The 24,433-nt window shown below is 63.4% G+C and overlaps 2 protein-coding genes across 4 annotated transcripts in view; one reads left to right on the top strand and one right to left on the bottom strand.

Annotated features, from left to right (window-relative positions):
- The first annotated feature begins 4,311 nt into the window (after nt 1–4,311).
- On the top strand, nt 4,312–10,084 carry ADRM1 (ADRM1 26S proteasome ubiquitin receptor). Its single transcript, XM_081257491.1, has 10 exons — nt 4,312–4,417; nt 5,171–5,384; nt 6,109–6,225; nt 7,540–7,663; nt 7,944–8,030; nt 8,611–8,692; nt 8,919–9,151; nt 9,241–9,398; nt 9,541–9,643; nt 9,862–10,084. The coding sequence occupies exons 2-10, from the start codon at nt 5,172–5,174 to the stop codon at nt 9,966–9,968; spliced, it is 1,224 nt and encodes a 407-aa protein (XP_081113617.1). The 5' UTR covers nt 4,312–4,417; nt 5,171; the 3' UTR covers nt 9,969–10,084.
- A 215-nt stretch (nt 10,085–10,299) lies between these two features.
- The window catches only part of LAMA5 (laminin subunit alpha 5), a 53,394-nt gene continuing 39,260 nt past the window's right edge, over nt 10,300–24,433 (bottom strand). For all 3 annotated transcript variants that reach the window (XM_081256876.1, XM_081256877.1, XM_081256875.1), the window contains 41 exons: nt 24,331–24,414; nt 23,511–23,741; nt 22,890–23,003; nt 22,539–22,666; nt 22,233–22,313; nt 21,915–22,129; nt 21,436–21,536; nt 21,021–21,201; nt 20,786–20,935; nt 20,254–20,405; nt 20,069–20,179; nt 19,764–19,875; nt 19,139–19,309; nt 18,767–18,963; nt 18,488–18,604; nt 18,210–18,364; nt 17,783–17,924; nt 17,582–17,684; nt 16,855–16,965; nt 15,853–16,032; nt 15,609–15,757; nt 15,359–15,529; nt 15,123–15,259; nt 14,883–15,036; nt 14,586–14,719; nt 14,350–14,512; nt 14,155–14,277; nt 13,912–14,060; nt 13,685–13,817; nt 13,465–13,611; nt 13,230–13,360; nt 12,973–13,137; nt 12,748–12,886; nt 12,523–12,668; nt 12,248–12,440; nt 11,992–12,156; nt 11,722–11,884; nt 11,465–11,598; nt 11,298–11,391; nt 11,013–11,132; nt 10,300–10,853 (listed from right to left, as the gene is read on the bottom strand). In XM_081256876.1, coding sequence (XP_081113002.1) covers nt 10,723–10,853; nt 11,013–11,132; nt 11,298–11,391; nt 11,465–11,598; nt 11,722–11,884; nt 11,992–12,156; nt 12,248–12,440; nt 12,523–12,668; nt 12,748–12,886; nt 12,973–13,137; nt 13,230–13,360; nt 13,465–13,611; nt 13,685–13,817; nt 13,912–14,060; nt 14,155–14,277; nt 14,350–14,512; nt 14,586–14,719; nt 14,883–15,036; nt 15,123–15,259; nt 15,359–15,529; nt 15,609–15,757; nt 15,853–16,032; nt 16,855–16,965; nt 17,582–17,684; nt 17,783–17,924; nt 18,210–18,364; nt 18,488–18,604; nt 18,767–18,963; nt 19,139–19,309; nt 19,764–19,875; nt 20,069–20,179; nt 20,254–20,405; nt 20,786–20,935; nt 21,021–21,201; nt 21,436–21,536; nt 21,915–22,129; nt 22,233–22,313; nt 22,539–22,666; nt 22,890–23,003; nt 23,511–23,741; nt 24,331–24,414 — 5,877 coding nt within the window. In that variant the 3' untranslated portion in view covers nt 10,300–10,722. The remainder of the gene's footprint in view (nt 10,854–11,012; nt 11,133–11,297; nt 11,392–11,464; nt 11,599–11,721; nt 11,885–11,991; nt 12,157–12,247; nt 12,441–12,522; nt 12,669–12,747; nt 12,887–12,972; nt 13,138–13,229; nt 13,361–13,464; nt 13,612–13,684; nt 13,818–13,911; nt 14,061–14,154; nt 14,278–14,349; nt 14,513–14,585; nt 14,720–14,882; nt 15,037–15,122; nt 15,260–15,358; nt 15,530–15,608; nt 15,758–15,852; nt 16,033–16,854; nt 16,966–17,581; nt 17,685–17,782; nt 17,925–18,209; nt 18,365–18,487; nt 18,605–18,766; nt 18,964–19,138; nt 19,310–19,763; nt 19,876–20,068; nt 20,180–20,253; nt 20,406–20,785; nt 20,936–21,020; nt 21,202–21,435; nt 21,537–21,914; nt 22,130–22,232; nt 22,314–22,538; nt 22,667–22,889; nt 23,004–23,510; nt 23,742–24,330; nt 24,415–24,433) is intronic.

Genomic DNA, 24,433 nt, shown 5'->3' with positions numbered 1-24,433 from the left:
CAGAGGGACAGAGTGTCCACACGACTTTAATGTCCTGGGAATGCCCAGGTGCATAGATGTGGGGCTCCACCATGGCCATGGTGTCTGACTGTGGGGACCACAGAGCATCAGCCCTGCCAGAGCCCGGGCCTGGTGTCCTGGGTGCTTAATCTCCACAATTACCATCCAGTCTGACCCATCGAGGAGGAAGGGGAGGCGCAGGAAGGTGGGCTTGCCTGAGGTTTCAGAGCAGGTAAGTAGAGGACATGGAATTCAAACCTTGACATATGGTGAAACTCACCCTTGTGTGCAGTTGACAGATTCATACCATCTTGTAACCATCAACACAATCAACATATATAGTTTAATGGCAAGGTTCAAGTGGGAAAGGACTGTCTTTGCAACAAATGGTGTTGGGAAAACTGGATATTTACATGCCAAAGAACAGAATTCATCCTGACCTCACACCATATACAAAAATTAACTCAGAAGAGATCAAAGATCTAAACAATAAAACTCTTAGAAGAAAATATAGAGCACAGAGTTCACAACTTTGGACTTGGCAATTATTTCTTGGATATAACACCAAAGGCACAGGCAACAAGAGAAAAAAAACCAGACAAGTTGGACTTTATGAAAATTTAAACACAGTTTGTGCATCAGACACTAGCATCAGAGTAAAAAGGCAATGGGAGAAAATATTTGCAAATCAAACATCTGATAGCAGATTAATATCTAGAATATATAGAGAACTCCTAAAACTCAATAACAACAACAACAAAAAAACCTGATTCAAAAATAGGCAAAGGACTTGAATAAACATTTTTCCAAAGGAGATATACCAATGGCCAATAAGCATGTGAAAACATGCTCAACATCATTAATCATCAGAGAAATGAAAATCAAAGCTACAACGAGATACCATCTCATACCCATTAGGATGGCTAGTATTAAAAAAAAAAAAAAAAACCCAAAATCCAGAAAACAACAAGTTTTGGCAAGGATGTAGAGAAACAGGAACCCTTGTGCACTGTTGGTAGGAGTAAAATGATACAGCCACTGTGGCAAACAGTATGGCGGTTCCTCAAAAAATTAATAATAGGATTACCATGTGATCCAGCAGTTCCATTTCTGAGTATTTGCCCCCCAAAATTGAAAGTAGGGCCTTGAAGCAATATTTGTTCAGTCATGTTCATAGCAGCATTATTCACAATAACTGAATCGTGGAAACAACCCAAGCATCCATGCACTGATGAATGGATAAGCAAAATGTGAGGTAGACGTACATACAGCAGAAGATTATTCAGCCTTAAAAAGGAAGGAAATTCTGACACGTGCTACAGCACAGATACAACTGGAGGATATTATGCTAAGTGAAAAAAGCTAGTCACAAAAAGACAAGTACTGTACAATTTCATATATAGGAGGGACTGAGGGTAGTCAGATTCATAGGGACAGTAGGTAGAATGGTGCTGGGGTCAGGGACAGAGGGGGTGGGGAGTCAGTGTCTAATGCAGGCAGTTTCAGTTTTACAAAATGAAAAGTCTGAAGATGGATGCTGGTGATAGCTTCACAGCATTATGAATGTATTTACTACCACTGAACTGTACATTTAAAGATGATTAGGATGGTAAGTTTTCTGTTATGTGTTATTTTACCACAATAAAAACAAATTGGAAAAAAAAATCAGTGGTCGCCAGGGGTTATGGAAGAGGGAGGGAAGGACAAGGTAAAGCACAGAGGATTTTCAGGGTAGGGCAGATGCTCTGTATGATGCTGTAATGGACACTAAGCATTTGTCTGAACCGTGGATTCAAGACAAAGCATGAACCCTGATGTAAACTCTGGACCCTTGGGGACATGATGTGTCCACGTAGGAGCATGGATTGTAGCAAACACACCGCTCTGGTGGGGATGCGGATGGCGGGATGTGGATGGTGAGGAAGCCTGTGGGGTTGTGTGGGAACACTCTACTTTCTGCTCAGTTTTGGTGTGAACCTAAAATTGCTCTAAAAAAGAAAATCTATTGTTAAAGAAAACAACAACAAAAGCACCTGCCAAACTGTTTTCTCAAGTGGTGTGCCATTTTGTATTTCCAACACCAAAGACTCCACAGCACTTAGTATTGTCAATTTTCTTTTCTTTCTTTTCTTTTTTTTTTAGCCATTCTAATAGGTGTGGGGTTTTTTTGTTTTTAAAATTTTTTTTTCAGTACGCGGGCCCCTCACTTTTGTGGCCTCTCCCGTTGCGGAGCACAGGCTCCGGATGCGCAGGCTCAGCGGCCATGGCTCACGGGCTCAGCCGCTCCACGGCATGTGGGATCTTCCCGGACCGGGGCATGAACCCGTGTCCCCCGCATCGGCAGGCGGACTCTCAACCACTGCGCCACCAGGGAAGCCCTAATAAGTGTGTTTTAATTTGCGTTTTCCTTATGAATCCTGCTGTCCACCACCCTTTCCTGCACATCAGGCACCTGGACACCCTCCTTGTGAGATGTTTGGGCACGTCCTTGCCAGCTTCCTTGTTGCCACCCCTGTGCCCACAGTCGCTGCACCCCCTGCCTTTCACCTGAGGGAGGCACTGAGGCTCAGGGAGACGGGCTGGGTTCACAGAGCCCACGCTGGGGTGGGCGCTCGGACTGGCCTCCACGATGCCCGTCTACCTGTAGCTTGTTTCCTTACTGTAGATTTTTCACGGAAACTAGTGAAAGTGTATAAAGCTGTGTTTTTTGAGCCCTCCCAGGGCACAGGCTCCCTTGGCTCGGGGAGAGGAAATGTGCATTAGGGGCCCCTCTGAGGTCACTGCCCGGAAGGGAAGCACCATCTCCAGGTTCTGGAAGGTTGGCTTCCGTGTGGCCTCTGGTGGCAGCTTTTTAACTTTTCAAGACTTTGGACAAGTGACACCTGCCTGCTGGCCCCTTCTCAGGGAAGCCAGATTGGTTTTCTTACTGTTCTCTTGCCTGGTTTCACAAGGCCCAGGACAGTATTGCTGCGGGGGTGGCGACCGCGGTCACAGGTCACAGAATGGCTTCAGGCTTGCCGTTCCCACCGCTTTGGTCTCTGGAATCCTCTAGATTCTCAAAAATTATCAAGAACCCCACAGAACTTTTGTGTTATGTGAGTTTTATCTATGGATATTTACCACATTATACATTTAAAAATAAATATTAACTAATTTAAAAATAACAAATGCATTTCTTATTAACACAAATAATATTTTTAAATGAACAACAGCTCGATTTTCTGTAACAAAAAAAAATAGTGAATCTTTAGATCATAAAACAATGGATACAGAACTTGTGGTATTCCATCCATCAGAATATTATACAGGAGTTAAAACGGATGGGTTAGAGCTACATGTGTCAACATGAATAAAAAAAACAATGTTGCATAAAAGAATACTTTTCACTTTCATACCTTTCATAAAAAGCTTAAAAACAAATTTTACATACACACAGATTGATAGTAAACCAAGCATGCCTGGAGCAGGGAGTCACATGTCACTGTCAGTGTGGGGCTGGGAGGGCACATTGTTCCAGGTGTGTGTGTTCTGCTCTGCAGAAATGTACAGAGGTGTAAATGATGGGGAAAACAAAAGCAGTGGGAGGGCAGTGCCTCACATTTATCTAGTCCAGGTTTGTGGAGGGCAGCTGCCTTCACTCTGTTCTGACTGCACACATCAGACAGGGGATGAGCGGGCAGCCGCGACGCTGCTGTTATAGGTGGGTCTGGGGAGGATGGAGGGCAGTAATGTCATCATTACTGTGGGGGAGGGCTGGGGGACCCCCCAGGGCCCAGGGGACGATAGGGGGTCTGGGGGACCCCCAGGGCCCGGGGAGGATGGGGGGCAGTTACTGAGCGGGGTCTGGGGTCGCGGGGCCGGACCACTGCCTAAACCCCGCGTTGTGCGCCACACGCGCCCCCACGAGACCACCGCTCGTCTGGAGGGCGCTGGGCCCACGCGCCAGCGTCCGGGGCTGCAGTCGGTCACCTTCCCCCCGGGACGCGAACCTGAGAGACCCCGCCCCGCTCCCCGCAGGTGCCCCCGCTCGGCCAGCCCCGCGGTCCGGGGGTTCCGGGTCCAATGCCCACCGCTCGGCCCGCGCCCGCCTCGCCGTTCCCGGCGCCGCCGCTAGGGGCCGCCGCCGCGCCCCTATGACACAGCAACAATAGAGGCCGCTCTGGCCCGCACGCTGCCGGCCCGCGCTTCCGCCGGAAGAGAGCCGCCGGCACGGGGGCGGGCCTGGCGGCGCGATGGGCGGCCGCCCTCGCCAATCGCCCGCGGGACAGCGCCCGTCCCTCACCTGACGGGGCCCAATCGGCGGCGAGAGAGGTAAGTGGGGCGGGGCAAGCGGGGGCTTCCGGCGGGGCCCGGCAGGCGCCGAGGAGGAAGAGCGAGCCCTGACGGCGCCTCTCTGCTGAGTCTCGGCGCGGCCCAGGTGCGGGGTCGCCGGGGGCGGGGACGGTTACGGAGGCGGCCAGGGGCGGGGCCTGTGCCTTCTGAGGCCCCCGGGCGGGCGCCGGGTCGGCGGGGGCTGGAGAGGCTGGGGGCCGGGTGGGGGCCGAGCGCGGGCGGGGGTTCTCGGGGCCTGACTCTCGGGCAGCTCGGCCGCCGTCCCGGGCCTGCCGCGGCCGTAGCCGAGGGCGTCGGGCGGTGGGGCCTGCGGGTGGGAGCGGGTCGGCCGGCCGCGGGCCTGCGTTTCCCCAGGTGCTCGGGTTTTCTCTCCGAAGGGAGCGAGCCGGCCGCGCTGCAGTTTACCGGCGGTGTGTCCGATGGAAACTAGGTTTAGGCCCAAGTGTGGTCTCCCATTCAGTGTGGTAGCGGTGTGCCTGCCCAGCTCGAGGTTTTAAATCTTTCGGAGCCGCAGGTTAAAGGACAGTTTATTTAAAAAGTACGGAAGGTGGTGTTGGCGAGGGTCTCCCGCTGTGATGGGGTCTAGATGCAGAGGTAAATTTCGTTGTTTGAGAACCACAAGAAGCTGGGGACCTGGCTCCACGGGCTCAGGTACCGTGGGGTCGGTCCACCCCAGGAGGAGTTCGGCAGCAGCTGTTGGGCGGCTGAGGCCTGTCCCCTTGCTCCCAGCAGGGGAGCCCGTTCCAGTTCCCGCGTAGCGTCTGGAGGTGCTACGGCCTTGACCGTAGTTAGGAGGACCACGGTCGTGACCGGCTCTGCATGCTGGCCCCTCTTTCAGGATGACGACTTCAGGCGCTCTGTTTCCAAGCCTGGTGCCAGGCTCCCGCGGGTCCTCCAACAAGTATTTGGTGGAGTTTCGGGCCGGAAAAATGTCCTTGAAAGGAAGTACTGTCACCCCAGATAAACGGAAAGGGCTTGTGTACATTCAGCAGACGGAGGACTCCCTCATTCACTTTTGCTGGAAAGACAGGACATCGGGGAACGTGGAAGACGTAAGTGTCTGGGAGCCTGAACCTCATCCTAAGGACTCCCGTCTAGTCGTCAGGACGGCGTGGTTTTTACAGGAGGGCACCGTGCTCTGGGCACAGAGCAGCTGGTTCACAGTTTGGAGTGTGTTTGGTGGGAAAAGTGGATCCACTAGTTTAGTGCCCTCATCAGCTGTTTCCTTTTGCCTGTGGGGCTTCCTAGTCTCAATGATTATATAGATTTCTCCCGTCCGCGTACGTGTGTTTAAAACTGAAGATTAGGTGCCTAGAATTGGAGAAACCATGTAAACATCCTGACCTTTATCACAGCCCTCCCGAAAGCTTTCTCTAGCAGTCATCTTATTTAGTGTTCTTTGTTCTTCAGACTAAATCGTTTTTCGTTAGGTTCGAGAGCAGGTCAGAGTTGACTTTTTAATTCATCTTGGAACGTTGCTCCCAAAACGCCTCTGTTACAAATCCTTCAGGCGCCGGAAGCGCTCCTTCCCTGCTCAGCACCGAGCCCCTCTCCTGGCCCTCACGACCTTCGTGCGGTGCCTCAGACCCTCGTTTGTCTGCCCTGCGGAGACCCTGCTGGTGACGGGCGTGGCGACTTGTTGGCGTCCGTGTCCCGTGTCCTCTCCACCCACCCGCACTCACTTAGGCACAGGGTCCAGCCTGTTTTCCTGGAGGTTCTGGGGCTCCGCAGTGCTGTTTTCGTGGAGCTGACTCTGCTGTCTTCTACCCTCTGTAGGATTTGATCATCTTCCCTGACGACTGTGAGTTCAAGCGCGTGCCTCAGTGCCCCAGCGGGAGGGTCTACGTGCTCAAGTTTAAGGCGGGGTCCAAACGGCTCTTCTTTTGGATGCAGGTATGTAGGTTTTGTTTGCATTTTGTCTTTTCTCCCTATCATAAAATTAGGTTAGAAGCTTGTTCGCCGGATGGTAGAATTCGCTTTCACAGACCAGCTGGTGCTGACCATGCTTGCCATGGAACCGAAGGATTCCAGTGTATCGCCTTGTGGTGGGGGGCACTGGGGACAGGCTCCGCCAGAGTCCAGACACTTGTAGCTGGGCTTTGGGTGCCCTTTCGAGGATGGAGTTCCCTGGCTGACCGACAGGACTGACCTCCAGGCCGGGTCCTGTCTCTGCCTGTGGTTTGCTTGTCTCCCAGTGGCCCCCCCCCCACCCAGGGTCATGAGCAGCCTGGACCAAAAGCAGGGGTGAGCCTGCGTGGTGTCCCTTGTCATGCCTCTTCTCCCGTGGTGTGCTGTGTGGGTCTCTGGGTGGCGGTGCACCGGGCGGTCCTCGTTCCCACTGGAAGTGGACTTGCTCGTGCAGTGGGTGTGCACCTGCGTTTGTCGTTTTGACAGAGGTCGTACCACTGCCCTCCCCCCAGCACCTCCTAGAACAGGGCAGGAAAGTTTTTCCTCTTTGTGGGCTGGATGGTCTGTGTTGCACCTGCTGAAGTAGTGTGACAGTGGCCGTGGACAGGAAGTAAATGATGGGCGCAGCCGTGTTCCAGTAAAACTTTATTTGCAAACACAGATGGGGTCGTGGTTTGCCAGTCGCTGGGGTAGAGCTCGTTTCTCCACAGTTTCGCCAAAACAGTTGTCAGACTCACACCACCCACTGCGTTTTCTGCTCCCCTCTGCTCTGAGGTTAGGGCTGCGTCTTGTGTGCCTCCCACTGGCCCCCACCCCGTGACCCTGCAGGCCCACGGCACACACACTCAGTGACTCTTGGATAAATGAGTCGTGGGTGCTTTGTCTCACAGTTCTGGGGGCGCCCACAGGGTGGTGCTGCCTGATGCCCCCTGCCCACACCCAAGTGCTCATAGTCAGTGCCCAGCTAACCCTGGAGGGCCACTGGCTGGTCGGTGGCCAGTGGTGTGGTAGCAGGGTGATTTCACGGCGGTACACGTGTTGAAGGATTTGCGGTTTGAGACCGTCGCGGAAAGAACCGCGTCTGGAGGGTCAGGGCGTTGCCGTGTGCTGAGCGCTCCTCGTGCTTGAGTCTCCCCGCCTGTAAAATGGGTGTCAGCACAGCCCCAGCGGGCACGTCGGCCTGCTGTCCCCGCTGTGACCGCGGACAGGCGGCCACCTCTCCGGGCCTCAGGCCCTTGTCAGAACGGTTGTTGATGGGCGGGCCGCTCAGCTGCGCCTGCTGCCGTGTCCTCCCCGCAGGAGCCCAAGACGGACCAGGACGAGGAGCACTGCCGGAAGGTCAACGAGTATCTGAACAACCCGCCGATGCCCGGAGCCCTGGGGGCGAGTGGGAGCGGAGGCCACGAGCTGTCTGCGCTGGGCGGTAATGGTCACCTCCCCGGATGTGCGGTGAGGTCAGAGTAGGTTTCCGCCGACGTGGATCCCTGGTGGTTTTTAAATGGAAGTGGAGGTGTCCAGGTTAGGAGCCCCTGTCGGCGCTTCCCCCTCGATGCTCCCATCTCCACGTGGCGAAGCGGTGTACGAGCCAGCGGAGCCCATCTGCGCTGGCTCGTGTCGGGAGACGCTCGCCCCACAGCGCGGGGCAGCCGCGGCGCGCATGCGCACAGCGGGAGGCCCGGGCCTGAGCGCCTCCTGTCTTCCAGGTGAGGGCGGCCTGCAGAGCCTGCTGGGGAACATGAGCCACAGCCAGCTCATGCAGCTCATCGGCCCCGCCGGCCTCGGAGGACTGGGTAAGGTGCCGTGGGGCCGAGGGAGCCTTTGTTCGGAGGTGAACAACTTGCAGTTTCTCATTGGCTCTGAGCGACACCTCTCAGTGTTCTGTGCCCTGGCCTCCCTGGGGAGGGGGCTGGTTTGACGTAGGGTTTGACCTGGGAGCTGGGTGGGCAAGGCCTTCCAGGGCCCCCAGGGAAGACCCAGCTCCATACGTCGGGGGAGCACGGCTGGCTGAGGTGCCGGGCCTGAGAAGGCGGCCTCGGGGCCCCTGGTCTCCTGGGCTGGCCTGCCTGCTGCCGGCTCCTGTCGGGCTCGCGTTGTGCTTCTGGGACACTTCGGGAACGCTGGTTACTTTGTACGGGATTTGAACTCCATGTTCCCTTGAACCCAGGTGCATTAGTAGGGTCACGGGATGGAGAAGTGATCTGATTTAGCAGATCCAGCTGCCAGGACACACCTGAGTAGTCCCTGCTCCTGGGCCCCCGCAGGCCCGCTGTGGTCACCACCTTCCCCTGCTTGCCCTTTCTGCTCCTGGGCGGGGGCGGGCAGCCCTCGGGCTGGGCACTATGTGTGAGCTGGTCTCCTTGCTCCTGGTAGGTGGCCTAGGGGCGCTGACGGGGCCGGGCCTGGCCAGCCTGCTGGGGAGCGGAGGGCCTCCCGCGAGCAGCTCCTCCTCCAGGTGAGCTTCACGCCGCGCATCTGGCGTGGCCGAGTCCCCCTCCTCCACGGGGGCCGGACGTAGGAGGTGCCGAAGGGCAAAATAGGTGTCGGGGGTGGGTGGGTCCGTCCCTTTTCGTGGTTCCGGCTCTTCCGGGGCTCCGGCAGCACGAGCACGGGGGCAGGACCGACGTGTTTGGCGCCTGGTGGGCGCGTAGCCACTGCAGCGCCGGCCTCGTTCTTGCCAGCTCCCGGAGCCCGTCAGCAGCGGTCACCCCGTCCTCCACCGCCCCTTCCACGCGCGCCACCCCAGCCCCGTCCGCTCCAGCAGCTGCCTCGGTGAGCAGCCCGAGCCCCGCGCCCAGTCCAGGCAATGGAGCCAGCACAGCAGCCAGCCCGACCCAGCCCATCCAGCTGAGTGACCTTCAGAGCATTCTAGCCACTATGAACGTGCCGGCTGGGCCAGGAGGCAGCCAGCAAGGTAACGCGTGCTCCTCGGCCCCAGGCTGGGGGGTGAAGGTGCCCGCTGCCCCCCACCCGCCCGCTGATGGCCGCCTGCTTGTGCCCCAGTGGACCTGGCCAGCGTGCTGACGCCCGAGATCATGGCCCCCATCCTTGCCAACGCGGATGTCCAGGAGCGCCTGCTGCCCTACCTGCCGTCCGGGGAGTTGCTGCCTCAGACCGCGGAGGAGATCCAGAACACGCTGACCTCGCCCCAGTTCCAGCAGGTAGGCGCGTGGCCCGGGTGCCCCGCTGTGCGCTCGGAGTGGGGGACACTCTCCACTGCAGCACGGCCCCCGCCAGCGCTGAGCGCCCCTGCGGCTCCCCCAGTTCTCTCCGTGGACTCAGGCGCCTGGCTCTTCCTTGCAGGCCCTGGGCATGTTCAGCGCGGCCTTGGCCTCGGGGCAGCTGGGCCCCCTCATGTGCCAGTTTGGGCTGCCTGCAGAGGCCGTGGAGGCCGCCAACAAGGGCGGTAAGTGCTCGTCCCTCCGCCTCTCTGCCTCAGTTGAGGCAGAGGTGGTTTTCTCCTGGCGTTTGAAGGAACAGGCCTCCCCTGTCTGTCTGTGGAGCACGGGGCTGGCTTGTTCCGATGGCCCTGGCCTCCAGCTGAGTTTCACCTCCCAGCCCCCTGGTCAGCAGGGCCAAGCCAGGGCCTAGAAAGGTCACCTCGTGCTTTTAAATTCGTTTTAGATGTGGAAGCATTTGCCAAAGCCATGCAGAGCAGTGCCAGCCCCGAGCAGCAGGAGGGGGGCGGGCAGGACAAGAAGGACGAGGAGGAGGACATGAGCTTGGATTGAGTCGCTTGCTGTCAAGAGGGCTGGCCTCCCGGCCGTGCGACCTCAGCAGTGGCGTGTGTGAGCGCACCCCTCTCACCTCTGTCCCAACTTGCTATCAATAAAAGTCTTTTCTTTTATCTGCCAACTCTGGTTTGTCTGCATGCCCGGGGTGGGTTGCGACGGCCCCGTCCGTCCCCCTATCATCAGCCCGCCGGGAGCTGGTGCGGGAAGCCCCTCCAGGCCCTGGTTCTGACGGACTTTGAGGGGCTCCCCACGTGAGCGCCCTGCTCACCGTGGACCTCCAGACCCGCTGGACTGCTTTTCTTTTTCTCCATTTAAAGTCGACACTCGGTTACACAGAAGTGACTTTAATTTTTGTTTCAAGAAGCAGGGATGAATGACTTACAGATCTCCCATCAAAAAGTGGTGGAAGGGGAATTTCATAATTAAACTGAAAGATAAAAAGTATAAAACCCCCATTTTGCAGTGTTTTACCCTTTCCCTTAGAAAGTCAGACATAACTTAAACCATTCCCAGAAATAAGATTCATCACCCGGAGAATCTGGAGCCTACATAAACAAACGTACACAAACGTCATCTAAACAATCGGCCGAGGGCGGTGTTGTCAGCGGGTTGTGTGGAGGTTCTGGGGGTTCCAGGGGGCAGGACCCTGCCCGACGGGGCGGCCTGCCTGGGAGCTCCGGGCCTGGGGCTCTGAAGACCCTCTCTCCTGGCTGCTGGAGCTGGTGGCTGGGGTCCCAGAGGGGCAGCTGTGCTATGTGGCTGGGCAGCCGCCGGCCCCCACTGCCCCCTGCACGCCCGCAGCGTGAGGCCAGGAGACCAGGGCCTGGTTCACCACCAGGTTCCGCATGCAGCCGCGGTAGGCGGGAGGCCGCGTCCAGGGTTCTGGGGGTGGGGGAGGGAAGGAGACGGGTCGGAGCAGAGGCCGGCATCCCACCAGGCCTTGGTCTCCCCGCCGGGGTGGAAAGCAGGGTGACCCCAGTGCCTGGTCCCCAGGGGCAGCCTCCCTCCCTCCCTCTGCCCCCAGGCCAAGGCCACACTCACCAGGCAGGCCCCCGAGGTACAGTGGCACTGGGGCGTCAGCCGAGGCGGCCAGCGCGGGGCCCAGGGTGTGGTTGCTCTGCAGGTCCACGTCCAGCCGGAGCCTGTTCCCGCCTTTGGTCACTGCCGGGCACAGGTTCCTTGTGGCCGGGCCGGGGGGCCCCTCACCAACCACAGGGCCAGGGGCCCTTTGCCCCTTTGCTCTGTCTTTTGAGTCCCTGCCCACCCCCCGGCCCCAGGGGTCTGCAGCCGCCCCCAGCGGGGGTGGGTCAGGAGGGCCCAGCTCACCTGCTAGGCGGTGCCACTGCCCGTCACACAGTGCCTCAGGGACCGTCACCAGTGTGGAGAACTCGCCCGCACCGTCGTCTGCCCGCAGCAGGACCTGGGGCGGCAGCGGGTCAGGAGGGCCCTACCAACCCAGATCTCGCCCTGAGGCCACGGCCCAACCCGCTTACCTGCCTCCCCAGCACCCGCAGCTGCAGGTAGGGGGGCGCCGGGCCCCGACCCAAGTGGAAGACGAGGCCGGTGGCTGTCTGGGGCCGCACCTCCAGCTCCAGGCCCAGGTCAGGCAGTGTGGCCCCCAGGGTGTCTGCAGGGAGGGGCCGTGAGAGGAGGAAGGCCTCAGCCCCAGGCTCCCCCGCCCTGTTCTGGGCGTCACTCCCACCCCAGCCCAGGCAAGTAGGGGACTGGGGGACGCCAGCAGGGGACAGACCTAGAGTGATGACTCCCCCGCTGCCTGCAAAGAACAGGCCCTTCTCCACGGGACCGGAGAAGCAGGGTGTGGCCCCCACCACCCGGGTGGGAGCCCCCAGGAGCTGCCCGTCCAACCTCAGTCTCTTCACACAACCGCTGAACCCGGAGCGGCTGATGGCCACCTATGTGGGCACAGAGGGGTGAGCTGGGTCAGGTGCCTGGGGTGCCGAGGAGGGCGGAGAGTGTCCAGCGGGGCAGGGGTGGGAGACTGGGGTGAGGCGGCTCTCACCGGGAGCTGCGGGCTGTGGCCGCCAGCAGGGAGGCCCCCCACAAAGATAGTGTGTGGCCGGGGGCCTTCCTCCCCCTGGTGCCGCCGGCCCGTCCCCTCCCGGCTCTGGGCCCAGACCCCGTCCGTCACCAGCTGGATCCGAGTCTTCTCCCAACGCACAGACACCTGGGAGTGGGAAGACACATCAGGATGGGAGCCCCCAGGGCCAGCGCCCCGCCCTACCCCGCCCCTGCGTCCCCTCCCCCCAGCCCCTCACTGTATGCCACCGGCCAGTCCGTGAACGCTGGCGGCTCTGGACTCGGAGCTGGGGCCCAGGGCCTTCCGTCTGAGCGACAAAGCGTCCGTGGCTCAGGAGGAGGGCTAGGGAAGGGCTGCTGGCCGTCAGAGGGGCAGCGAAGAGCAAGAGCCCTCGGGGGGCGTGCGGGCGGATGAGCATGGACAGCTGCGACCTGGAAGCCAGGCGGGGTCATCAGCCTCGGCTGCCCCCTCCCCCCGGCAGCCCCCTCTCCCCACCGCCGCCCCTGGCCTTACCAGTCACGGGTGGGGGGCGGGACGTGTGCAAACTCCAGGTGACTGGACAGGGGACCCCCAAACTGGTAGGCGTCTCGTATGGCCCTGCGGGGCCAGGGTGGCGAGCAGGAAGCGTCCTGGGCGGGCTGCCGGCTGCGGCGGGAGGCCTGGGGGGTCGGATGGGAATGAGGGAATGCAGGAATGCATGGAGGCCACCTTCTGCCTACCCCAGCCCCATGTCCCCACCTTCCGGGACACCGTGGCCCGCAGTCCTCGCGGGCTCTGCTCTGGGGCCTGGGTGCGAGGGGCCGGGACGCAGCCTGAGCTCACGTTGATGCCCTCCAGGTTCTGCTGCAGGTCAAGCACGCGCTGCGGCCCCAGGAGCCTGCGGAGGGCAGGGGGTACGTGCGGGTCAGTGCTGGGCCGGGCCGGCGGGTCGTCGCCAGCTCTCCCAGGGCCCGCTCAGCTCACCGCAGCACGAAAACGTTGCTAATGCAGCCACTGAAGTTACGGAGGGCGTCGGACTTGGGCAAGCCCCCCAGGAAGAGCTGACTCGACCCCTCAGGCTGGGGCTGGGGCCACGGCCCCCGGTGGGGCCTCATCTCCTGAAGCTGGTCGTCCACATAGAGCCAGACCCTGGCAAGGAGAGCAGTGTTTCCCCCGCCCTGCCCCCGCCCCCCGGCTCTACTGCGCCCCCTCCTTGGAGAGGCCAGGTAAGCCGGACTCACCCCGTGGCGTTGCTGTAGAAAGTGACATAATGGGGGGCCCCGTCGGCAAAGCCCCGTCGCGTTTTCACCTCGGTCCTTGCAAGCCGGAGGGTCACGTGGCCCTGCTGCAGGGACACCTCGCATGGCCCGGTCTGGGGACAGTGGTTGGGTCAGCGGGCCAGGCCGGGGGCCCAGACTCCCTCCCTCGGGCCACCAGCCCCGCCCCGCTGCCCCAGAGGTGGCGGGGCGGACGCACCGGGGACTCCCGGTGGAAGAGCAGAGCGCTGTCCTGGCTGCTGCGGAAGCCGAAGCCGGAGTAGACGTTGCCCGTGAGGGGCACGGCGTTGCTGGGAAGCGCCAGGCGCAGATAGCCGTGGCCGTGGAAAGTCATGGCCCGTCCCACCTGCGGGCAGGGCGACCGTGAGGGCCCGTGGCGGCCGGAGAGGGCGCGCAACTGGGGGAGGGAGGGGGCTCACCAGCAGGTCGGCGGTGCAGCCGGAGCTGATGCCCGTCGTGTTCAGCCTCTTGAGATCCACGTACTTGCCCAGAGCCTTGATGCCCTTGATGCAGCCGCGCACCGAGCCTCCGGAGGGGAAGAGCCGCCGCAGGCTGCGGGGACGGTCCGCGGGACGGGCGAGCGTCAGGGGTGGCCTCTCCCGGGCCCTGCCCGCCACGCCCGCCCCACCCCAGGGCCAGGGCTCACCTCGGGGGCAGCTGGCTGGGTGGCACGCCCCCCAGGTAGTAGGCGTCGGCCAGCTCCAGCGTGCTGTCCTGCTCCACGCTGAACACCGTGGTCCTCTCCACGCGCACCAGCACGCGCTTCCGGCTGCCCCCCAGCAAGAACACCTGGACCTGGGGAGCGCCATCATGGGGTGGTACCTTCAGGGCGAGAGCTGCGGCCCCCCTGCCCCTCCCCACGCCGGGCCCTCCCCGAGCCCAGCCCTACCGCCTTGCTGGTCGTGGTCAGAGGCGGCGGGCGCTGCAGCGGGTCGGCCTCCTTCAAGCCCGCGCCGAAGTCGTAGAGAAACACGAGGCTGCCTTCCCGCACGGCCAGGCACAGGAACTGGTCCTGGCGGGGGAGGGGAGGGTCAGCGTGGGCTGGGCGGGCTGGCGGGCCGGGCCGTGGGGACTGCAGACGTGCCTGGTGCCGCAGGAAGAAGAGGATCCCGCTGTAGGACACAAGCCGCAGCTCCTGGTCGAAGCGTTTGGTGTTGCTCAGCTGGCTCTCCATGCTGATGCGGGCGAAGCCGGAGCCATCCAGGTAGGAGCCGTCCGTGAGCCACGGGTCCCCGGTCGATTTGGAGCTGCGGGTCAGAGGGGGCAGGGTCAGCCGAGGGCGGGCTGAGCCGCGGTGAGGGGGGCTCAGGCCGCACGTACCGTGCACAAGGCTTATCCACAGCTGTGTCCAGCTGGAAGGTCTTTTCGAAGTTGTAGAGACTGACCACCTCTTCGTTCAGCGTGTCCAGCTCGATGCAGCCCCGGTAGCCGGGAAAGCGCAGGGGTTCGGGGGGCTGTGGGCACAGCGCACGGTCAGGGAGCCTCCCTGCCCAGGACAGACCCAAGGGGAGGAACTCGGGCTACAGCACGACGGACCGAAGCCAGACCCTGAGCAGGACTTCCTGGGACAGGGGTGCAGGGCGAGGTGGCCCCACACCCAGGCCACACCGGGCTCACCGTGAAGTTGCCGGGGTAGCCTCCCACGTAGAAGACAAAGTCATCAGGCTGCACACTGAGCAGCCCTTCGGCCCCAGGGGCCACTGTATCACCCTTGGTCTCTTGGACCATCTGATTCTCCACTGTGACAGACATATGGCCAAACTGGAGGGTCCTGAGGGCAGAGATAAAGAGAGGGAGGCGTGGCCACGCGGCCACGCCTGGCGGTGGGGGGAGCACCGTGCGGGCCGGGCCTCCCACCTGTCAATGCTGACGGCTGCGAACTGTTCCCCGATGTCCTCGTCGATGCTGAGGGACGTGGGGCCTGCTCCCCCGAGGCGGTACACCCAGTGCACCTTCTGGCCACGCAGAGCCACACCCATGTAGTCACCGGTGGCCTGTGGCGGCAGGAGACTCAGAGGGACAGGGACCCGGCGTGGGCTACCCGCTCCGGCCTGGCGCCCGGCTCCACCCAGCCCACCGAGCCCGCCCGCTACCTGGCGGCTGCCCATGTACAGCACAAACTGGTCCCCAGCGACCTGGCCGGGCGCCAGCTCCGGGCTCTGCAGGTAGAACTTGAGGGCGGTGTAAGAGGCGAGGCTGGCGAGGTCCCGAGGGGTGCGCAGCTGCACCCCTGAGCTACCGTTGAACTTCATGGGCACCTTGACCTGAGGCGGGGCGCAGAGCCCATCAGCGTCTGCCTCCTGGTCTCCCAGATGCCCACCTGGCCCTGGCACTCGCACCCACCTTATTGGCAGCACCCCGGGCCTGGGCAATGAGCTCCCGCACGCGGCCGATGCTGGCCGACAGGGCCAGGCTGGCGTTGTGCGTCCCACGGTTCTGCAGGAGGCTCAGCTTGGCCAGCAGCTGTGGCAGCGTCTTCTCCAGGGTGGACACTGCATGGGGGTGCGGATCGGGGGAGGCAGCCCTGAGCCCCTGGCCTCCCCACCCCGGCCCGCCCTCTGTCAGGGCACCGCGCGCCAGGGCCCACCTGAGCGGCCTGCGTCGAGCACCACCCGGCCCAGGTCCTGGCTCTGCAGGCCCTTGTACTGGCCCTGCCACCGCTCCACGTTTTTCTGCATGTCTTGAAGCCGGGACTGCACGCGGGCGGCCGTGTCCTGGGCTTCAGTGACCACAGCCTTGGCGTGGGCTATCTTCTTGCTTGTCTCGTCTGTGGCGGGCAGTGTGCAGGCTCAGCAGGGGGGCAAGCGAGGACCATCAGGGGGCCTCATCCCCATCTGGGGAGACCACTAAGACCCCCGACAAGACCAGCAACAGGGATGTCACCCCCGCCCCCGATCTCGTGAGAGCCTCAGGGCGGTGGAAACGCACCCTCCGTCCTCTCCCAGATGGCCCCTCCTGTGCCAGCCTCTCTTGCCACAGCTGCGTCACTCACTGTCGGCTCAGCCCCGCCTCCCCATGGCCCCCACATGGCCCCCCCACCCCGGCCAACGCCATCTCTCCCGAGCCCTCCCCCACTTCCCAGAGTCCCCGTGGCCCCAACCCAGGCTCGTGGGGACGGTCAGCTCTCGAGCCGGCGGGGCTCCCTCCTCTGCCCCGAGCCCTCCCGGCCCCCCGGCCCCCCGGCCCTCGGCTCCAGCCACTCTGGCCTCTGCTGCTGCCTCCACCCGCCCCTCCCCACCTCCGCCAGATGCCCCAGGTCCCCGCCGCACACTCCCGCCTGCCCTGTGCCACCTGTCTCTGCACGCTCCCTGCCCCTTCCAGTTTTCACTTGCTGCCCGGGGCTACGTTCGTTTGGCGTCTGTCTCCGACCAGAAGCGGATGCCCAGGGCTGGGGAGGGTCCCCAAGGTTGGAGCTGCCCACACAGGGGCCCCCCTCAGCTGCCCCGGCCACCGCCCCGGACGGCGCAAGTGTGAACATGTCCACCATCAGAGCCTACTGGGCGGGCTGGCTGATGTCTATCCGGGCAGGTGTCTCTTCAGCTCTGGGGACAAGCAGTGAGTGCGGGGGCAGGAAGGAGACCCACCCTACCTGTGTCCATAGCCAGCATGGCCTGCACCTCCTGGAGTCGGGCCGCCAGCTGTTCCTTCCTGGCCCGGGCGTCGCGGAGCTGGGTCCCGGTGCCCTGGAGGGTGGCCCACGCTGCGGGGCAGGCAGCCTCAGTCCCGAGGAGCCCCCGCCCCCAGGGTGCAGGCGCAGCCCATTTCAGTCCTCCCTCCTGACCAGGGAGGATTAAGGCTCACACGCACAGAGTCAGACGGAGACATCTGGCACAAGGGCCCTCGGCTCAGGGGGTGGCACTGGCACCCAAGTCTTGGGGCAGCCTCCTGGGCCCACAGCCAAGGCAATTATTCCCATTTTACAGGTGAAACAATGGAGGCTCAGAAAAGCTGAGCCATTGCTCATGGCCACCAGTGCCCTGAGGTGCTATAGCAGCAGAGGGTGCGCCCCACTCCCCGCTCCCCACCGGCTCCTCCTCGACGGCCTGGCACGCACACGGCCCTCAGCCAGGACAGCAGGAAAACCATCAGCCAGTCCCCACGGCCCCTTCCCGAGGCCCTTCCACGTCCTGGGGGCCTGTCACGAAGCCAGGGTGGGTGGTGGGCCTTCGCAGCGCTCCCAGAGATGCACTTGCCGAGCAGTGGGGAAAATTCCCACAGAGGGCAGCCGTGACCCTGATCCACATGGTGACGACCCACATGGCCGGAAGGCGAGGGTCCCCACAGAGCCCGGACACCCAGCTGGACCCGGCACTCACCGAGGCCCAGCCTCCGCTGCTCCCCAAGGACAGCCTCCTCCAGGGCACTGCTATCTGCCAGCAGCTTCCGGGCTCGGGGCGCCAGGCCCCGCTGCACGACCACCTGTAGACACAGAAACAAGACGCAGTTCACACCTGCCCGGTGGAGCTGCAAGGGAACAGGGGCTCCCGCCGGGGCTGTGGGGGGCGTCAGGGCCTCACCGCCCATGTACGGCTCGCCTGCTGCTGCGCCTGGCCGGCGGCACCCTCGGCGGCCCGCACGGCTTGCAGAATGCTGCTGTAGGCATTGGCGGCCTCGACGGCCCGCTGGATGAAGCGGTCCTGGTTGACTCCCTGGATGATGCTGTGAGGGGAAGCGGGGAGGATCCCAGGGTGTGGGTGGGGGGTCCGCCCACCTCGCGGGCCTCCGCCTGCCTGGCTGCTGGGATGGCCTGCCTCGCGGCTCTGGACGCCCGGCCTTGCACCGCCCTGTGTGCCTATCCTGCTTCTTCCTGCCACCCTGGGCCCAGACTTCTGCCCAGCCCCTGCAGGGACACCGGCCTCTCCTTCTAAGAGCCCTCCCAGACCAGCTATACCACTTCCAGGCCCCGACTGCACCCACCCCGGTTACCCTCTTTGGGCCCCGTACTTGGAAAGGTTGAGCGCCAGCTGATCCAGCTGCCACGCGTGGGCCTCGGCGGCCTCCACCAGGTCCACCTTGCTGCTCGCCGGGGAGAAGGCCCGCATCTTCTCGAGCAGTGGCGTCCGGGCCCCATCCAGGCTGGCAGCAAGGTGCTCGTACTCCTGGGGGGGTGGGTGAGTGAGGGGGGCACCCTCGTCCCCATCCCCTACTCACCCCCACCTGATCTGGGAGTGCCTGCCCCCGCCCAGCGTGCAGCCCTTTGGCGGGGGGGGGTGGGCGTTCACCTCCTTGGCCTGGTCCATGCCGCGCAGAAGCTCAGTGAGCCGGACCAGGGTGTCTCTGGCGGCCTGTAGAGTGGCCCCCAGAGTGGCGTTGTCCCGCAACAGCTCCTGTTTCCGTTGCTGGAGACGATGGGGAGTGAGGAGGAGGTGACAGGACAAGGATGAGGCAGGAAAATAAAGGGGTGGGGTGACAGGGTAGCGGCTGATGAGTATGAGGGGGAGAGGGGAGGGGGAGGGGGAGGGGTGGGGGCAGGGCTGGGGGCTATGGGGCAGGCTTCCTACCAGGGCTTCCTCCAGCTGCTCCTGGTTGCGGCTGTTGAGCTCCTCCGCCTCTCGTGTCGTGCCCACCGCCCTGTTCAGGGCTTCCCGCAGGTCCATGAGTCCGGCCTCGTGCTGGGCCAGCTGGTCTCGGGTGCGTGCTACCAGCGCCTGGTTCCTCTCCCAGCGCCTGGTCAGCTGCTCCTGCACACGGGCCAGCACTGCCCAAGGCCCAGTGTAGGAACGGTCACTTGGGCAGTGACTCCCAGTGCCTGCCAGTCCCCATCCACCCTCCCAAGCTGACGGGATGCCACTCCAGGCTGACCTCAGCCCCAGAGCCCCCAGCCGGGTCCTCACCCCTCCCATCTCTGCCTTGCCGGGGCTGACACCACTCACGTCTCTGGGCCTCCCCCAGCTCGGCCTCAGCAGCTGCTCGCGGAACCCCCAGGTCACGGGCCCGCATCTCCCGGAGCAGCCGTTCCACCTCGGCCAGTGTCCGGCGCAGCTGCTCACCCGATAGGGCTGAGGCGTTGGCTGGTGACAGGCGGTCCGTCTGGGACTCGAGCTCTGTGTGGGTTCGGGGAGCGGGCTGTCAGGGCCCAGGGCTGGCCTGCTGCCCAGGCACACCTCTGCCACTAGCTTCCGAGCCAGAAATACCCAGCCAAGCATCTTCAGACAACCCCCGTGTAACCCGGCGTGCCCTGGATGGCCCCCAGATCTCCTGGCTCCAGGCCGCGACTTGCACGCCTGCCCGGCCCTCTCGCACACAACCCCATCACCTCCCAGGGCACCCCCCCAGTATCCCCACCACTGCCGTCTGCTCAGCCCGTGGGTGGGGGCACTGGCCCGTCTTGCGGGGCCCACGTGCCCCCACCTCCCAGCCCAGACCCGCTGTTTCCACGGCCGAGGCCCATCTCCCTGTCTAAACATCCAAAGGTGCCGGTTCTTCAAGGCCAAGCCCCCTGGAGGCACGCCCCTTGCCCTGACTCTCCCTGCCCTGCCCAGGTGGGCCAGCTCCTACCGTTCAGGGCACGGCCCACAGCCCGGACGGCTGCCAGCAGCGTCTGTGCCTGGCCCAGCGTGGCCTCGGTGCTGTCCAGAAGCTGGCCGGCCTGGGCTCGGGTCCCTGTGGCCTGTGGATGAAGCACCCCATCAGGCCTCGAGCCTGAGCTGCGGGTCAGGGGTGACGCTGGATGGTTTGGGGCCTGGGGAGAGAGGCCTCTTGGGGAGGGGCCTGCTGAGAGAAAGCAGTCCCAGGGAAGGGCTTTCCTGGAGGAGGAGCATTCCAGGGGGTGGGTTCCGGGCCAGGGCTCCCCAAGCGCCTGCCTGGCCGTCCAGCTGCTGCACGTCCTGCCCGAGGCTTGAGGTCTGTCGTTCCAGTGCCTCCAGCTGCTGTGCAGTGTCATGACGGGGGCCAGGCGGTTTCCGGAGCTGGCTCTGCGGGGAGGGGAAGGTGAGAGCCTGCGACCTGGGAAGGGGAGGCTGGGGGGCAGGGCCGGGCCGGGCAGTACCTGCAGGTCGGCGATGGAGGCGTTCAGCCTGTGCAACCGGGCCCAGACCATGGAGCTGGCGTTGATACCACGCAGCTGCTCCCGGATGGCGGGGAGGAGGGCGCCGGCCCGCTCCAGGTCGTCCAGGAGCAAGACCACACAGTGGTCACACACTGCAGGCAGGGGGCAGGTGGGCATGGGGTGAGGGGGGGCCTGAGGCCACCGGGGAGTCATGGGGTCGGTGAGCTAGAAGTGAGTCACTAGGGGTCGCAGAGATGGAACGGGGTACTGAGCTGGGCTGAGGGTGACGAGGTTAGTGGGTGTCAGAGGTCAGCGTGGGGGTCTCAGGTCAACAGGAGGACAGCCGTGGAGTCTCTCAGAAAATTGAGAAGGAGAGCTGGGACCAGAGAACTGATCTGGAAGTGGAGGTGAACGTCGGGGTCACCAAGTCAGCATGGGACTGGGACCGGCACCATCCCAGATGGAGTTGGGAGGGTCGGGGGAGCCGGGTGTGGTCAGGCGGCTGGGGGCAGTGGGCAGGGCAGGGACACACCTTCGCAGTGCACGCCGTGGCCCCCAGGCCCTCCTGGCATGGGCACCTGGTGTTGGTGGCTGCAGGTGTCACAGCGCTCCCCACCGAGCCCCTGGGGGCACGTGCAGCGGCCTGTGTGCACGTCACAGTGGCCGCCCTGGCACTGGCAGCCTGGAGTGGGAGAGGTGGGGTGAGTGGCCGGCTGAGGGCCCTGGGGTACTCGCTGCCCCAAGGTGCCCCGCCGGCCCGCACTCACGCCTGCAGCCCTGCTCAGGGAGCCCCCAGTGGCCGGGGGCACACTCGCGGCACTGGGGACCCCCAGTCCCTGGCCGGCAGTGGCACTGCCCACTCTGGGGGTGGCACTCGGAGCCCTCGGCAGCTGGTCCACAGGCACATGGGCGGCAGCCCCCGCAGCCCTCAAAGCCGAAGTGTCCTTCCTGGGGGCACAAACTGCAGTCAGGGCTCTGCCCAGCTCTTAAGACCCAGCTTCCTTCAGCCCTGAGAGCCTGCACCTCCAGCCATGACGTCCTGCCCCTACACCCATACCCCACCCCTCTGGCGCCAAGCCCCTCCCCTACACCAAGGCCCCGCCCCTACAGCCACAAAGCCCCACCCCCACACCGAGGCCCCACCCATAAAATCAAGGCCCCGCCCCACCCAGGCAGCTCTACCTGACAGTGGTCGCAGCGCTGACCAGTCACACCCACTTTGCACAGGCAATGCCCGCTGTGGGGGTCACAGGCCTCCGTCCCACATGGGGAGCAGTCACACCCTGCAGAAGGGTGGCAGTGACGGTAGCCCTGACCCCCACCCCGGCCTCTTCCCTCCCATCCTGGGAAGCCCTCACTGGGCACCTACTCCACATGCATCTCCATCCTGCCCCAAGTGAAGCCCCCAGACCCTCACTTTTCATCACCTCCCTGCTCCACCTAGGTCCAGACCAGAGGACCTGTCAGAGCCCTCGTGGGGTGCCCTCCCTCAGGAGAGGCCAGAGTCCCCAAATGACCCTCGGTCTGGCCGTGGGGTCACCTGACCGTGAGTCCTGGGGGCCTGGTCGGGTCCACCCTGTCCATGCTGGGCCCGGCCCAGGACACAGCCTGCTCCGGGGGGGGACACCCAGAGGCCCCTCAGCCCCACTCTCCCTGCCTACGGGTGCAGTTGCCGGGCAGCAGGGCGTTGCCGTAGAAGCCGGGGGCGCAGCTCTCGCAGCGGGGCCCGGTGGTGTGGCGCAGGCAGCCGCGGCAGGCGCCCGTCAGGGGGTCGCAGTCGCTGAAGAGCATGTTGGGGTCGCCATTGCCGCTGCAGTCGCAGGGCTGGCACGAGCTGCCCAGCACCAGGGGGTTCCCAAAGAAGCCAGGTGCACACCTGGCGGGGCGGGATCAGTGGCTGGTGCTGGCAGGCAACGCAGCATCCCCGGGGCCATGCGTGCAGACCCCGCCCCAGTCAGGCACCCGCCCGCCCAGCTCACCGCTCGCAGGAGGCCCCAGCATAGCCGGGTTTGCAGAGACACTGGGTGCGGCCACCTCGCAGGATGCAGCCCGTGGCAAAGCTGCAGAGACGGAGGTGGTCGTTACACCCCAGCACGCTCCAGGTGAGCACCAGGTAAGCCGGGGTGGGTGTCCCCACCTCATGGGCCCACCCCGGATGCCCCGACCTCCACAGAAGGCAGTGCTGACCCAACCAGGTAGGGGGTGGTGGTATTCCATTCCGGGTCTTTAAGGACTTTGGTCCACCAGTCAATGGTCAGGGCCCTGGAGGGGCTGGCCCAGCTTACTTGTTGGAAGGCACAGCCAGGGGGCAAGGGCAGCTGATGCAGGGGCCCGCAGGGTCCTCAGATCCGCCGCGCACGAAACCGGCCTGGCAGCGCTCGCAGTGGTCACCCTCGGTGTTGTGCTGGCAGCCCTGGGGCAGAGGGAACGGATCAGCACTGACAGCGGAGGCCTCGCTTCCCGCCAGCTCGCCCACCCCCACCCTGCAGGACTCCGCCCACTGCCAGCGGGTGCCCTGCCCAGGGCACCTCCCCTCCCCCAGACCTCAGCGAACCCGTAACTACCGACCAAAGGGCCCCTGGTCTTCCCTTCCCTGAGCCTCTGGTGGCTGCCCTCCCCTGCAGGGCCCCACTCACCACGCAGACACCCGAGCCAGGGAGGCAGCGGTCTGAGTGGCCGTGGCACTGACAGGGGATGCAGCGACCCAAGAAGAGACCTTTGACGTCCCGGTAGTAGCCAGGGGCACATTCCTGGGGGCGGGTGGGCATCAGCGGTCAGGGAAGGAGGCAGGGCCAGCCTGGTACGGGGGCAGGCCGGGGACCACGCTCCTGAGCCTGACCGCTGAAGGCACAAAGTCACAGCCCACAAAGCCACACAGAGGCCTCGGGCTCAGGGGACCACCTCCTGTTCTCCTCCAAACACCTCTTCCAAGCAGGTGGAGGGAGGGGAGGGGGGTTCGGTGGATGCTGTCTGGGTAAACCGTGGACGTGGGACGGACTGGGCACTGAACAGATGCAGAGCAGCTGTGTGCACGGGGGGCCGGGCAGGGGGCAGGTGACAGTGGATTAGCAGACGGATGAGCAAGCGGCCGGCTCAGCCTGTGGTGGGAAGGTCAGCTGCCGGGAGCGTGACACCCAGCTGGTAGGAGGAGGGGTGGGGGGAGACGGATATGGAGGCCAGGCGTGGACGCTCCGGGGAGGGTGGACGTGCGTGCACGGGGCAGCCCGGCAGCCTGGTGCCTGCCCCCGCCACCTCACCTGGCATGAGTCCCCGCGGTAGTTGGCAGGGCACATGCACAGCTCCACGTTGCTGGCCGGAGGTCCCCCGCCCACCTCGCTGGCCACCTCCAGCGCCACCCTGCGCAGGGAGATGGCCGAGGAGGTCTGTGAGAAGAGGGCGCGGATGTGCAGCTGCTCCAGGCCAGCCAGCACCATCATGAGCTCCTCGCGGGACACAGGGCTGCGGGTCTCCACGTGCCGGAAATTGCCCTGCGCGGCCACGACAGGGCCTTAGTGTGGCCGCCGCAATGGGGCGCGGCAGGAGCCCAGGACAGACCCTCCTGGGGGGGATGGGGGCATGCAGGGCATGTGGTGGGGGACACGTGGTACAGGTGAGTGACTTCTGATCTGAGAGGCAAAGACTTTAACACACGCAAACACTAACTGCGAATGAAAAGTGAACGACGTGAGTATATCAGATGCGAGAACGTCTGTTCATGAGAAAAGATCTTACAGAAAGACACACAGGCTACAAGAGTACAGACCAAGAGAAGACGATCGCAGCTCTAAAGCCAGGACGCAGGGTGAACATCGAGAATAACACGAAACCCCTCGGAAAGGAAATGGACGAAAGCCACAGGCTGGTGGCTTGCAGAGGGAACCCCAGGGCCAGGCATCGGAGGAGCTGCTCACCCGTCAGGGATCAGGGGTTTGCAAGCCAGCACTCGGCCCAGGAGCGTTACCCCCACGGGCAACCAGAAAATAGGCGTACTGACGAGGGTCCCGCCCGCTCCCGGACCCTGTTTTCTGACACGGAGAGCAACCCCTGCAGCCTTGGGGGCCAGAGACGGCCGCTCACCTCCACCAGCTGCAGCGCCCCGCGGTGAACGTGGCCGGGCGCCGGGTACACCGGCTCCAGGAACGCGATGCTCATCTGGTTGCCCTGGGGAGGCGTGTGGGCG

Source organism: Mesoplodon bidens, assembly GCF_964165515.1.
Source record: "Mesoplodon bidens genome assembly, chromosome: 15".
Classification (NCBI taxonomy): Eukaryota; Metazoa; Chordata; class Mammalia; order Artiodactyla; family Ziphiidae; genus Mesoplodon; species Mesoplodon bidens.
This window is presented reverse-complemented; position numbering and strand designations above follow the sequence as displayed.

Excerpts from the sequence above, each read along its gene's own strand:
- ADRM1 (XM_081257491.1), top strand. The coding sequence starts at position 5,172 with ATGACGACTTCAGGCGCTCTGTTTCCAAGCCTGGTGCCAGGCTCCCGC. Across the intron at positions 6,226-7,539 it reads GGCTCTTCTTTTGGATGCAG|GAGCCCAAGACGGACCAGGA; the intron begins GTATGTAGGTTT and ends TCCTCCCCGCAG. Across the intron at positions 9,152-9,240 it reads GCCAGGAGGCAGCCAGCAAG|TGGACCTGGCCAGCGTGCTG; the intron begins GTAACGCGTGCT and ends CTTGTGCCCCAG.